Source organism: Lontra canadensis, unplaced genomic scaffold, assembly GCF_010015895.1.
Source record: "Lontra canadensis isolate GAN:19392208 unplaced genomic scaffold, GSC_riverotter_1.0 scaffold18, whole genome shotgun sequence".
In the NCBI taxonomy this organism is placed as follows: domain Eukaryota; kingdom Metazoa; phylum Chordata; class Mammalia; order Carnivora; family Mustelidae; genus Lontra; species Lontra canadensis.
This window is the reverse complement of record NW_022631012.1, coordinates 982285-996272: the sequence shown is the minus strand read 5'-3', so window position 1 is coordinate 996272 and position 13988 is coordinate 982285. Positions and strand designations below refer to the sequence as shown.

Genomic DNA, 13988 nt, shown 5'->3' with positions numbered 1-13988 from the left:
GAGAGATAATAGGATAGTGGTTTGGACCAAAGTGTTAACAGTAGTAAATATGGAGAAAAGTGAGGAAAAATTCAAGATTCAAGACACATTTTGAGATGGAAGTGACAGAACTTAATAAGGTGGTAAGGAAGAAAAGAGCAATTGGGTATTACTTGTGGTTTTTGCCTGGAGTAACTCTGCAATCAGTGGTACCCTTTATGGGCACGAAGATCACCGAGATAGGCACAGTAGAAGGGGTCAGTGTCCAACAGACATGCTCTGCACATGTCAAGTCTGAAATCCCTTGTCATCCTCCAAATGGAGTTATCAGGTAGGTAACAGGTACTATTTCCTATCCCACCCTCCAGCTGGATATGTCCCATATATCAGATCCACGTTTCCAGAAAGAAAATTGCGATCCCAAGCGTAACTGCTTCCCACACATCCCCAGCCCGCGGCAGTCACACAGTAAATTATTTTCATATTGCTTAAACTTCACATCGCAGTTGCTCATGCCAGACAGTCACACAGTCGTAACTGAAATCATGAAAAAACTACTCAAAGGAGGCTATATTAACCCTGTCTCACAATTAAACTAAGATATTTGGTCCTTGAATTTATTTCTCCAAATAAGTAATAGAATGAAATGAAAATTGAGTATTCTAATCTATAAACCAGAGCTTTCCTACTAGAACATGGATATAACTTCATAGTAACTGTTATGGCTTGAACTGTGTCCCCCAAAAAGATGTTGAAGTCTTAATGCCCAGTACCCAAGAATGTGATCTTGTTTGGAAACAGTATCTTTCTAGATGATCAAATTAACATGAGATCATCAAGGTGAGGCTTAATCTAACATAACTAGCATTCTTACAGAAAGGGGAAGTTTGGACACAGGGACAAACATACACACAAGAGAGAAGCCGTGTGAACATGAAGGTGAAAATCAGAGTGATAGACCTACAAGCCAAGGAATGCCAAAGACTGACAGAAGACAAAGATTCTCCACCAGGAGGTAGAAGACAATCACAGAACAAAGTCTTCTTCACAGCCCTGCCTGTCACCTTGCTCTCAGACTTCTAGCCTCCCAAACTGTGAGACAATAAACCGGTCATTCAAAAGCACCCAGTCTTTGATACTTTGTTACAGCAGCCCTAGAAAACCAACCCAATAACTACAAGAATTAGATTTTCGTAAGTTGGAAAGTCTAGACTCAAAAGTAACTGGAAGGAAAAAAGAGACATACTTCAAACACACAATAGGTTTTCCTCCCCAAGCTTTGCCAAGTACTTAGTAAGCTTGGCAACTTTGGACAAGCCATCCCCTTTGACTTCTGATGCTCTTATTTGTAAATGAAGACAGTTATAAGAATCAAAATGAGCAAATGTACAGTGAGCGATCTGCAGTTTACGAGAGCTACATACACATAACGTAATGTTATTAATATGATTACATGATGATGACCTAGTAAAAACTATAGTTATACTAAGTATCAAACCATAATTACTTACCTACAGAAGATGTGCTCACACCCCCCTAAACACACAGGCTCCCTCAGAATATGAGTGCTGTTTGAAGAAAGGAAAACAATCAAGACTTAGGTCATTGTTAGATAAACATTTTATACCCAACATTTCATAAATCCAGTGACTTAGATCATTGTTAGATAAACATTTTACAGCCAACATTTCATAAATTCAAGGCCTAACACTAGCATATTTCTCTTCCTCAAAGCAGAAGGATGTATTTATTTGAAAGGCTGTTGGTACCCGATTAAATACTGTATCATCACACATCTGCTGGACTCAAATAGCTACTACCAAACTCAGTACAGAGTGTAACATTTTTTATAATGCACATACTGGAAATCACAGAAGCAACTTTGTGACAGTATCTCTATACCTCCTACAGGCAAAACCAGCCACTGGCTGCTTCTTTCAACTACCAAGATATACCTTCACTTAATGATTCAAAGTACAGACCATACATTTCAAAGTAAGGCTTAAAAATAGAATGACCATATATTATGCATATGAGAACATTTCTGAGAGTGAAAGGGCATGATAATTGAATAGGACACTGGCACCCAGGTATAAATCAGGGCTGACCCAGGAAAATCAGGACATCTGATCACTCTGACCCTAAGAATTCATGGTTTCCCATATAAATACAACGGTTTCTGGCTATTGTTAAGTGGCCATTTACATTTCATCAATGCCTTATCAAAAATACAGCCATTCTTTCAGTTTACAGTTGGCTGACTGTTTCGTACTTTAAGCAACCGCAAATAGGAATCTTGAGGCTGACATCGTGCAGACTGAATGAGATTCATGGCATTGGGGGAAGAGAGACAGAAATACAATTATTATCCATCAAAATACCTGTTACCTTTGATAAGCTTCCGAAAGTAACAGTACTTATTAATAAACACGTCAAGTCATTATTTTCAGAGGGCATAATGCAGTGAGAGCAAACAGGAAAAACAAAGCTCTCAAAGGATGTATATTTTTTGTGCTTGGTTTATTACACTAACCTTAGGACCTTAAGGTATTTACACCATTATTATCCAATTACCTCTGTACATATTACCACATATCAATAAAAACAATTTTCCACATTTCTTGAAAGATCAAAAGCATCGCGCTGCACATTTTAATAGATACGGACATTAAAGTGAAATTGAGCTTTCAGAATGAATGCTAAAAACAGAGTACACACCTACAACATTATCCTCAAGATACCAAAAATGGTGTTCACTGACATTATAAAACCCATTACTTTTTTAAAACTCACAATATCTGATTTTTCTATCACACTACACAGATCACAGCGCTAAAAATATGACTTGTGACGTGCCAGCCACTTTTGTGATTCTGGCAAATTAAGATGATCTCTGCTCCAACGATCATGCTCCTCTTGCAATTTTTGTTCATGATCTCATCTACCAAACCTCATCTCTTATCTCCTAATCAAGTGTGTTGAATTCTACTTCATTACAAGCTCTGCTCTACGGATCTCAGAAGTGGTGGTATTTCACCTCCCCCATCATAATAATTCCCTGTATCTCTTCATTCCATCACTCCAACCAAACCTCCACCTTCAGGTGGCTCTCCACCTTGAGAGAGACCACCATTCAGGTCACTAGCTCCTTGGATTCCCTAGGCCACACCTTCATCACCACCCTATTTCCACTGACCTCTTAGACACTCATAGATGCCAATCTATAGTGCCAGATAGGCCCCGCTCATTCCTCTCCTAATCTCAGGCTATGAATAACAACTGTACAAAGACAGAGAGGCAGGAGTGCCTAGGTGGTTCAGGCAGTTAAGCACTGGCCTTGATCTCAGCTCAAGTCACGATCTCAAGGTCGTGAGATGGAGATCAGCCTTGGGTCTAATGCAGAGTCAACTTGGGATTCTCTCCCCCACTCCCTCCCTCTGCCCCCTCCCCTTGCTCGCTCTCAAGGAAAAAAAAAAAGAGAGATATATGAATGGATCTCTATGAATTTAGTTGGTAGTTTCTTCACCTTTGTCTCTCTACCAAAGTAGCACATTTTATTTTTGGTGAGTAAACAAATGAATAAATGCTATTTGAAACAACCTCCATGCTCTGAAATTCCATTAACGTGACTGGAGACGAACAGTGTGTTTCACCACCTGAACCCATTCCTACCTCTTCAGCCATAATCCTATCCTCCCTTCAGGCTCAGAGGAAAAGATTTCCTGCAGTCACTCTTCCTTCTTAAAATGCGCTGCTCGATCTCTCCCTAGATCCCTTATCTTCTGTCTCCTAAAGTGGTCTATTCTCATCATTATAGCCACCTTTCTTCTTCCATCTGCCTAAACATGCACAAGTAGGCATTCTCTCCTCCACCTTAAAAAACAGCACTTTTAGATCCTGCCTCTCACTCTACCTCCAGCCCCCGCTCTTGCCGACAGATGGAAGGTCCTAGCGGAGGGCTCCACAGTGTTCACTCCGTCTCCTTACCTCCCCAGCTTTAAATCCCGACAATGCTGAACCTATTCCCCAAAAGCACTTTTAGGCCTCATTCTCCCTCCCCCTTCTGTAAAGGAAACTGACCTCAACTTTCTCCTTGAAACCTTATCTTCTGTTGAGTCTTAATTTTCTTAGAGCACATTTATCTGCCTATTTTAGCATTTCGTTAAGTGCTTCTTTCCTGTCTCTCCATTGTAGGCTTTTCCCCATAACACAGTCCACAGACTTTTGGCTTTCTATCATAGTACTCTACACTCAATGCCTTGATTCTGTTTCTAAACTTAAATGTCCTTTCAAAGATGACTCTGAACCTTTTATCTATGGCTCCGACCCTTCCCCTAGCAATGAGATGCTACAGTTTGATTAGCAATGAATCTAGTATCTATGAATAACTGATCAACTGTACTGATTATTCTAATTAGTGAGCGAGAATATATTTTGTTGCTGTTAACAGATAAAGAACAACACTGGAGAAGTGATGGAGAAGTATGCGCCCGCGAGCACAAGGGAAGGAGCAGGGACAGGGGTGTTATAACCAAGCCTGGGCGGGGACCATGTCAAGTCAAAAGAACAGTAACGTACAGCTCAGAAGCACAGATACAGAGGGTGGCAATGATCTACATAAAAGGCAGGCTTTCTGACAATGCCTAGAGCTTGCTTAGCTGAGAAGATACTTCTATTACAACCAGACAATATCTATCAAAATTTTAAATGCACTATTTTCAATTCAACTTTTCCCCTGCCAGGAATTTATCCTTTAGAGATACTCAGATGCTTGCAAAACTGAAACTTCAAAACATCAAAGCTATCTACTTAGGATACCAAGAGAGTCCAGAGATTAAGAAATAATAAAACTAAAATGTCATAAATGTATACACACATATATATATGTGCGTATGTATATATATATATATTTTTTTTAATTTTTTTAAGGATTCAGAAGAGCATAAGACATCTCAAGGGTAACAACAAGGGATGCCTGGCCTTCAAAATAATGACTTAAAATTATTTTGTACTACAAATTCTAACCGAGTCATCTTCCATAGTAGAAAGTTAATAGATAATAAGAAAACCATCTTTTAGCGTAAGAAGTTAGAAAGTGGATAAATAAATGTCTAAATGGAAAAATTCAAGAAGTAGCAATAGAAACATGTCATTGGGAAATGTAGATGTATATCTTGAAGAACAAAGAGATAAAAGAGGCTGTTTCTAAAGTATAGATGAAGCAAAAGAATGTTTTCATTGCCTTTGCTTTATTGACTTTGTTGACTGTGTTCATGGATAATTTTAATAAAAATTTTTAAAATGTAAAGGCCGATGGAAAAGGATATTCACTCTAGCACAGATTATAGCAAAAGACCAAAAACAATCTAAATTTTAATCAACAAGAAAATGTTACATGTGTCATGATACATCTCCTGATACCTGGCATCTTCTCAGCTGAGGCATATGCTGCTTATATAAATACAGATGACCTCTTATTAAAAGATATACAAAAAATTTATCATAGTGGGTCCTTAAAGAAAAGGATTTGGGGGGCGCCTAGGTGGCTCAGTCATTAGGCATCTGCCTTAGGCTCAGGTCATGATTCCAGGGTCCTGGGATCGAGCCCCACATCAGGCTCCCTGCTCAGCGGGAAGCCTGCTTCTCCCTCTCCTGCTCCCCCTGCTTGTGTCCCCTCTCTTGCTGTGTCTCTCTCTGTCAAATAAATAAATATTTTTTAAAAAAATTAAAAAAAAAAAAAGAAAGAAAAGGACTGGGGCTCACCTGCCATTCACTTATTTAATGACCACATACCTTGATATTTTAACGCATGTATCCCTTTCAATTTTTAAAAACTTAATATTAAGAAGTTCTTCACAACCCAGTGACTCCAAAGCAGGCAACCTTTTCTTATACTGCTCCTCCACAAAAACTCTGCTCTCAACTCTGCTCTCTGTAACATTTCTCAAGTAATACCCAATGTCCAAAACCAAGCTCAGGATCGCTGAGACTACTCTCCCCAGCCTAGAATACCCTTCCTCCCTTCCACCCCCAAAACTATTCAAGCCCAACACATCCAAATACTATGCAGGATGATATAATAAAAACAACACTAAACAAAGTTTAGGCACAGAAATTCTTGCATTTCAATTTCTACAACATCACCTATGCAAAATCTGTACCTTGTGCCAGATGTGTAAGGACACAATGTTGTCTGCAACACAATCTGTATATTAAGAGGCTTATAATTGAACAAGGTGATTTTATAAGCAAAGTTAGTATATGACTTCAGAAATGTACGAAATACTCTATAAAGTTCCAGAGAGATGGCATCTCGTTGGAGCTCTGGAAATCAATGCTGAAAGAGAAATATTTTCTCTTTTATCTGCTTGATTCCCTATTTTCCCTGCTAGTCTCCAAATAGACTATAGCCCTACAAACAAGAAATCTGGACTTTTATTTTTTCTGAGCTCCCCAACCACACTATTACCTCCCTAGCATGGTGCTATATGAACAGCAGAATTTCGATAAATCCTTAGTGAATGAAGCAAATGGAAAACTACATGCAAAAATGAATTTATATTAACAATTCTATTTTATCCTTACCCTATTCTTTGTTTGATATACATATATATTAGAAAGAAAAAAAATCCAAAAGAATAAGAAAAGACATTTGCATGGTAACAGGATTTCTGTACCTTGAAAATTCAGCTACTCTACTTTTTCCCATCTGTAGTCATATTTCTGTTACTTTACATGTAGTCGATTTGGAGAGATCGGCACGGCCAGAGGATTATAACTTAGGGAAGAACTAAGTAGTAAGAAAAAATAATTAAAAAAAAATATATATCCTATTGAAATAAAAATTTCTTTGCAAAGAAGAAAAGGAAAGTAAATTCAGCTGAGATTACAATACTGAGGCAGACCTATTTCTTAACAGAATGGCTCCCTAAGCTTCTATGAGATAAACTGCTATTTAACGATAGGCAAGATAGCTAGCTACCACAGTGCTCTTACATTTTAGAAAATTGCCAAGTCATTTTGCCAAGTGTGCACCAACACATTTGGTTAAAAGGCTCTCTAAGCCAATTAAACAATTTCTTTTATCTATCTTTAGAATAAACAAAATTGTTATCAAGTAAGGGATATGAATAATGACACAAAGCATCTTATTTCTGTGTATTTTGTATGCCAGATTAAAGTAAATCACATGGGAAAAATTTTTTAAAAATCATGTCTGATTGTCTAGTGTTGATAAATGCTGAATAAACCAATGAGCCAATATAGCAAAAGCCAAATGGGCAACAGACTTCTACTAACAATTAACTATAATAGGACCTACTGTTATGAGACAGATAAGCCACAGAGAATATCATGTGTATCTGACTCAAATAGTACTGGTTTACTCTGTCCTCTATTCCCTTTCTTCCAAAGCAAAACAGTACCTAAGTAACTGTCCTTAAAGCTTCACTTCTTCCACCTAATGTTCAAATGTTGAGTTTCAAGGCTCGGACACAGTCGTTCATCTTTATATTCGTTTCCCTGCTCACTTCTAGAAATAGGACTTAAATTACCATCCACATGCAGATGACTGTCAAGCATGCTCCCAGCCTGAAATCTTTCCTCTAAGTCCCAGACCCATATAACAATAACTCCACTTGTAAGATGATCCCCTATACTATAGGAAACAGGTGCTCAATGTCTCTAGTAAGTTTCTCTTGGCAGTCCCAAGCCCTATATAATACCAGGCATGTGTAGGCCTGTGATGGGTCTGTGCAAGCCATGGTTCCAGCCCTAACTCCCAGGGGCAAAGACCTTTGCCTTCTACTTTTGCCCTAAGACCTTAGTCATTGTTTACTCTGGGTAACTAACCCCAGGAACCTATGGAGGATTCTTGGTGAGCAAGTGAAATTAACGAGGTCTTTCTAGTATTTCCACCTGCAAAGGCTCCTCAACTATGATCCTAACTTAATCTAGATTCTTTTATACACTCATTAATTTAACAAACACTAAGAAACTGTGTTCAGAAATGTAAACCTATCTTTACGATATGTGTACCTGTCTTTACGAAATGTGTACCTGTCTTTATGAAATGTGTAGTATAACTGAAGGCAACAGGTATCAAAGAATCAAAATACCACATGAGTAACTAAATCCCACAATTAGGAAGGATATATGATACAAGCTGAACACCAATGATTTCTGCCCTTTTCTGGATGTATGTTAAACTTCAAAAGAAAGTTTTAAATGACAATTTACATCTACTGGAAACTAATAATTATAGAATCTGCAAACTGGAGGGAGTCTTAGAAAGCACTTAGTCCAGCTTCCTCATTTTATAGATGACAACACTAGAATTACAGGAAATTTCCACGAATTGCTCCTCCATAGGAACTATGCGAATCAACTGATAGTGTGTTGTTAGGCCACTAAACACTGTCTAATCTGACCCTTTCTTAACTCTTTGCCTACCTGACTCACTTTCCTTTATTCTACAGTACCTTTTAGCATACTGTGACTAGCACATTCCACCTGTCTTTGTCTATGAAAATCTTTCCAAGACCGCATTCAGCTTTCCTCTACTGGCACCATCCAAGTACTCTTCCCTGCATCTCCTTGGTCCTCATGATAATTTTCCCCGAACTCTGCGTGCATTTTATCCTTTACAGTTAAGCATTTGCTCCTTAAGGGTGGAAAATGTTTCACCACAGCATCACTAATGTAGTGCCTCAGTGATCGCCTGAGGTCCTAATAAAGAATCAGCATCAGAGCAAGCCAAAAGAGTAATCATCCCATTTAAGGATCATTGGCCTATTAAAATGCTTCTGAACATTCAAAACTAATGAAGGCAAAAGCTTAATGCTGGGGTCAGGAAATCTATCCTGTATTTTACAAACATTCATACAGCACTTAGAACATAATAGGCACTGCTCTAAGTATCTTATAAATATTAACTCATTTAATTCCCATAACAACCTTATAAGATAGAAACTATTACTAATTCATTTTGCAAATGAGAAAAAGCATACAAAGATAAAATAATTTATCCAAAATCACTGAGCCACTATTTGAAGCCAGTGTTCAAAATCAATGCTCTTAAAAACTAAGCTATGCAATAAACAAAAACAATCCTGACTGCCTTTAAAATGACAAAAGATTTAGAAAAATAAAATCACCTACCCTAAAAAAAAAAAAAAAAAAAAAACACACAAGATTACTATTTTACTTTTTACTAAAAGTTGATTTAAAACGTGCTAGAGGGACGCCTGGGTGGCTCAGTTGGTTAAGCAGCTGCCTTCGGCTCAGGTCATGATCCCAGCGTCCTGGGATCAAGTCCCATATCGGGCTCCTTGCTTGGCAGGGAGCCTGCTTCTCCCTCTGCCTCTGCCTGCCTCTCTGCCTACTTATGATCTCTGTCTGTCAAATAAATAAATAAAATCTTTAAAAAAAAAAAAAAAAAAAGTGCTAGAACTCCAAATTACATTGTAGTAGAGATCAAAGCTCCCCCCCCTCCGGCCCAAATGGCAAGAGGTACCTAATTATTTTAATTCACAAAACAGTGTCATGTGACACTTGGGCTTTTAACACTACAGCTCCTATTATTTTTTCCTACTTCCTTTAGGAACACATTACTAACTATGCTTTCTGTCAGCTTCTCAAATGATATGTTCTTCCTGTCTCATTTTTCCAAAATCTTTAAATAGCTTCTATCCGGTTGTGAGGCTTGGACCTAACACAAATGTCACATCTGGCCTCTTGAAAAATTCCATCCGCTTCACCTTGGAGCCACACTTATGTTAAAGGTCAAGAAAAGATGCCCTGTAATGTAGCCAATCCACCCTCACTCACAAGTAATGCTTCCTGCAAAACAGATCCAATATGCTACACGAGACAGGTGACACCTGGGAACACAATATAGATGACAGCTGCAAGCTGAATGTGAGGGTAATCGGGGTAATCACCAGCCCACTGGGTAGAACTTTGAAACTCTGTAAAAGGGCATACTGACACACAATTTCAAATAATATGACACTGCTATGAATGGTGGGTAGCAAAAGCAAGAAGCAGACTGTCCAGAGTTGCTCCTTTCAAGCAATGATATCAGGCAGATCCTAGGAAAAGGCAGCGGTGGAAAGAATGGGTTTGGGGTCTTTTTGATTTTTTTTTCCATGGGTAAAGAGAAACTGGCTACACTTTATTCACTATGAACAGTGCCAAAACAGAAAGAGACATGGAGAAGAACGCAAAATAATGTCTAAATATTAAGTCTCAATAATTAATAAAAAAATAAATAGTAAATATTAAGTCTCATGTGATATAAAATTTACACTGAGAAGGATCTTTAAACTTCAGACATTCTACTCATTTTAACAGTTTGGCAAACCATAGCCTATGCACCAAATCTAGTCAGTAGACTGTCTCTGTACAGCCTTGAGCTAAGAATGCTTTTTGGGTTTGTTTTTGTTTAAAGATTTGATTTGAGAGAGAGAGAGAGAGTACGTGTGTGCAAGAGATCAAGAGCAGCAGGGAGAGGCAGAGGGAGAGGGAGAAGCAGACTCCCTGCTGAGCAGGAGTCCTATGCAGGGCTCCATCCCAGGATGCTGGGATCATGACCTGAGCCAAAGGCAGACCCTTAACAGACTGAGCCACCCCACCCACGTGCCCCTGGTTTGTTGTTGTTGTTGTTGTTTTAAAGATTTTATTTATTTGAGAAAGAGAGAGAGAGCATGAGAGGAGAGAAGGTCAGAGGGAGAAGCAGACTCCCCGAAGAGCTGGGAGCCTGATGTGGGACTTGATCCGGGAACTCCAGAATCATAATCTGAGCCGGAGGGGCAGTGGCTTAACCAACTGAGCCACCCAGGCACCCCCGTGCCTCTGTTTTTAAGGGCTGTAAAAAAACAAAAAGAATAGGAACAGAAACTGTGGCCAGCAAAGCCTAAAACAGTTACCGAAAGACTCTTTACAGAAGAAATTTGCAGAGCCCTAGGTTAAAAAATGCAAAGAAACAGGTGAGTGTAGTGATTCCATCAGTGGTTCATATATTAATTTAAAAAAAAAATTACTGGAGTTCACTATTATTCTCCAGCCAACAGAATGAACTGTATTCAAAGTCTGCACCTATGAAAAGTCTGACGTCCACTTTCAGTCCTTTGGCTCTTATTGTCTTCTCACTTCAGTCAGAAACTGGAAAAATACGTGGAAGGGGATAAAAAGTGAAACTGGATGTATTAGATTTTAGGACAACCTGTAGATTATTCTTACAAATCACATACTTTGTCTTCCCCGAACCATTCAGGAAGCAGGCTATACCTCTTTGTATTTTTATAAGACAGCTATTATTTATCACTTATCCCATGACAACCACCATACTCAACCCTTCACATGTATAATTTCATTTCGTTTCTTCCCTCCCACAGAAGGTTAGTGTCCTAAGGATTGAGGTTTTGTCTTTGTTCACTAACAAAGCCCCAAGGCCAAAAGAGCACTTTGCAGGAGCACAATAATCTTTTTTTTTTTTAAGAGTTTATTTATTTATTTGACAGACAGAGATCACAAGTAGGCAGAGAGGCAGGCAGAGAGAGGGGGGAAGCAGGCTCCCCGCTGAGCAGAGAGCCCGATGCGGGGCTCGATCCCAGGACCCTGAGATCATGACCTGAGCCGAAGGCAGAGTCTTTAACCCACTGAGCCACCCAGGCACCCTGAATATCTTTTATTATTAAGGAAGACTCACAGGTAGACGAGTTGAGCACTATTATCACTCAGATGGGGAAACTGAGGCAACGAATTTGACCCGGGCCATCGTGTCAAAGCTGGAACCTGAACTCAGGCAGCCTGACTCTCCAGCCTGGGTGAAGCACTATGATGCTGGCCGCCCTAATGTCTTCCATACAGAAACCCCACGTGAATGTCTAACTTTTGTTAAACTATAAATGTGTGATTATAATTGCTTCATTATAGCAACTAGCACAGCCAGTTTTAAATTTCTTATTCTCAAATGGATGACCTGTGTTATGAAAAAACATACACAAGTCAGAATGTCTCCATGTGTTCCAGCAAAAGTGCCACTTTTCTAAGGGGTGCAATGATTTTTTGAAGTTTTATAAAACAAAATATAAGTGCAAAAGGTCTGTAACAGTTAAGTCCATTTCTTTTTGTTGTTGTTAAGATATATTATTTGAGACAAAAAGAGAGAGCAGGGGAAGGGACAGAGGGACAGGGAGAGAGAATTTCAGACTCCCTACCCAGGGCTAGATCTCAGGACCCTGAGATTACTGATGCCAGCCAAAATCAAGAGTCACACCCTTACCCTACTGAGCCACCCAGGTGCCCCACAGTTATGTCCATTTCATGTTTAAAGAAAAAGCTGCGGTGTTACTTGTACTTCATGTATATCAAATTTCTGCTGGTTAGAAATCAGAGGGAAAAAAACACAAATCAAAAGAAAGTCCAAAAAACAAATACAATCAGGACAACTACAAGCAGGCAGTTACCGAAAGACTCTTTACAGAAGAAATTTGCAGAGCAAATACTGATGCAGAAATACTGAGCTGTACACACAGCGGGCCCTCACTCAATCAATGCTTTTGGAAGAAATGAAAAAGGTGACAAGTCCTTTTTGCGTTTTATAAACCTCCTTGGTGTGTACAGTACGAAAAGCTACAGGACAAGAAGCATGGAGTACCAGTCATGTAAATGATGCCTCCAGATATAATGAAAACCTGGAAGTGAGAAGACTCCCATGGTGCAACAGCATGAAGGAAAATAAGTAACAAAAAATGATAATAAACAGCATCTGTAAGAGCTGGAACCCCGAGCCGTCCAGGCTTTTCACTAAACCAAGGAAAGGAGAAACTGAATGAGAAATGGGAGGGCGGCGTCATCACACTGCTATCTTCAATCTACCTCCCACAAGGGTACCCAAAACTCTCCCCAGAAAGAGCTGCTACGGAGAAGCGGTCAAAGGGCCAGCTCAGCGACGAGCGACAGCGGCCTCCCACTCAGCAGCGCCCGGTAGAGGTGCGGCGATTACTTCGGTCCCGAGGAATCCCGGGCCGGGTAGGAAGCGCGGACGTCTCAGCCCCACCCGCACCAATTCAAACCCCGGAGGCGGGGCCTGCGATGACCGTGTTTAGCCACGCCCCCAGAGGCGTCTCCGGCCCGCTCAAGTTCGAAAACTACCACCTTAGTTGCGTTTGGTGAGGAAAAGGCAAGGAAGCCGCGCGGAAAGGCTGTGAACGGGGACTAGGGAGGTTCGATAACTAAAACCAGACCCCAGGGAAGGTACGGACTCTGCTCGCCGGCCGACTGCCCGACGGCAAGGGGAAGAGGGATCCCGAGGGTTGGAAAGATCCCCGCCCCCTCCCCCGAGACTGGGGCGACCCCTGCCCCCCGCCCTCGCAGCCATCCGCCGGAGGGTCCGTCTTTACCAACGCGAGCAGCGTAGCAGCTTCTCCAGCCGGTCGAGCGCGGCGCGGCTGTGGGCCCAGGCCCCGCGCCCCTCCGGCTCCATACTGGGCGCGGGACCAGGCTCGTTCCCGGAGCGGACCCTTGGCTGCCGGTTCCCCGGCATCGCCCCGCCTTCCCGGCAAGGGCACCTCAGAGGGCTAGAGCCGCGGCAGACTCCGGCAACGACCGAGACCGCCGGCCTGCGACCAGACCCCCGCCCGAGCGGTCCCCGAGTCTGGGCCGGCGGGACGCTGGGCGGGGGCGGGGCCCGAGGGGCGGGGCCGCGGAAACGCGCCAAAAGCCAGGGCGCGCGGGACAGGGAGGGGTGGGGCCTGCGGTTGGCGGGAAAGGGGGCGGGTCCAGACAGCCCGGAGGGGTGAAAATGAGAAAAAAATGCAGGTACTTGACTTTCCTGAACCCTTGGCTCTAGAGACTGTCGGCAAGGCTTAAGGGATGGAAAGTCACAAACCGAGGAATTTTTGGTTGAGAGTCATCTCTAAGGAGTGCTATTTCGGCTACGGGAAAGCTAGGAAAAGTTTTGATCATGACACTGAATGTGCCCCCTTCTTCTAAAAAAGTAACTT

At 41.2% G+C, this 13988-nt stretch overlaps 1 protein-coding gene across 1 annotated transcript in view; it reads right to left on the bottom strand.

Annotated features, from left to right (window-relative positions):
• Positions 1–13589, bottom strand: part of BARD1 (BRCA1 associated RING domain 1) — a 78062-nt gene extending 64473 nt beyond the window's left edge. Inside the window, exons 1-2 of the mRNA XM_032859865.1 lie at positions 13386–13589; positions 1491–1547 (exon numbers count right to left, since the gene is read on the bottom strand). Of these exons, the coding sequence (XP_032715756.1) occupies positions 1491–1547; positions 13386–13528 (200 nt within the window). The 5' untranslated portion in view covers positions 13529–13589. The remainder of the gene's footprint in view (positions 1–1490; positions 1548–13385) is intronic.
• Positions 13590–13988: the final 399 nt, after the last annotated feature.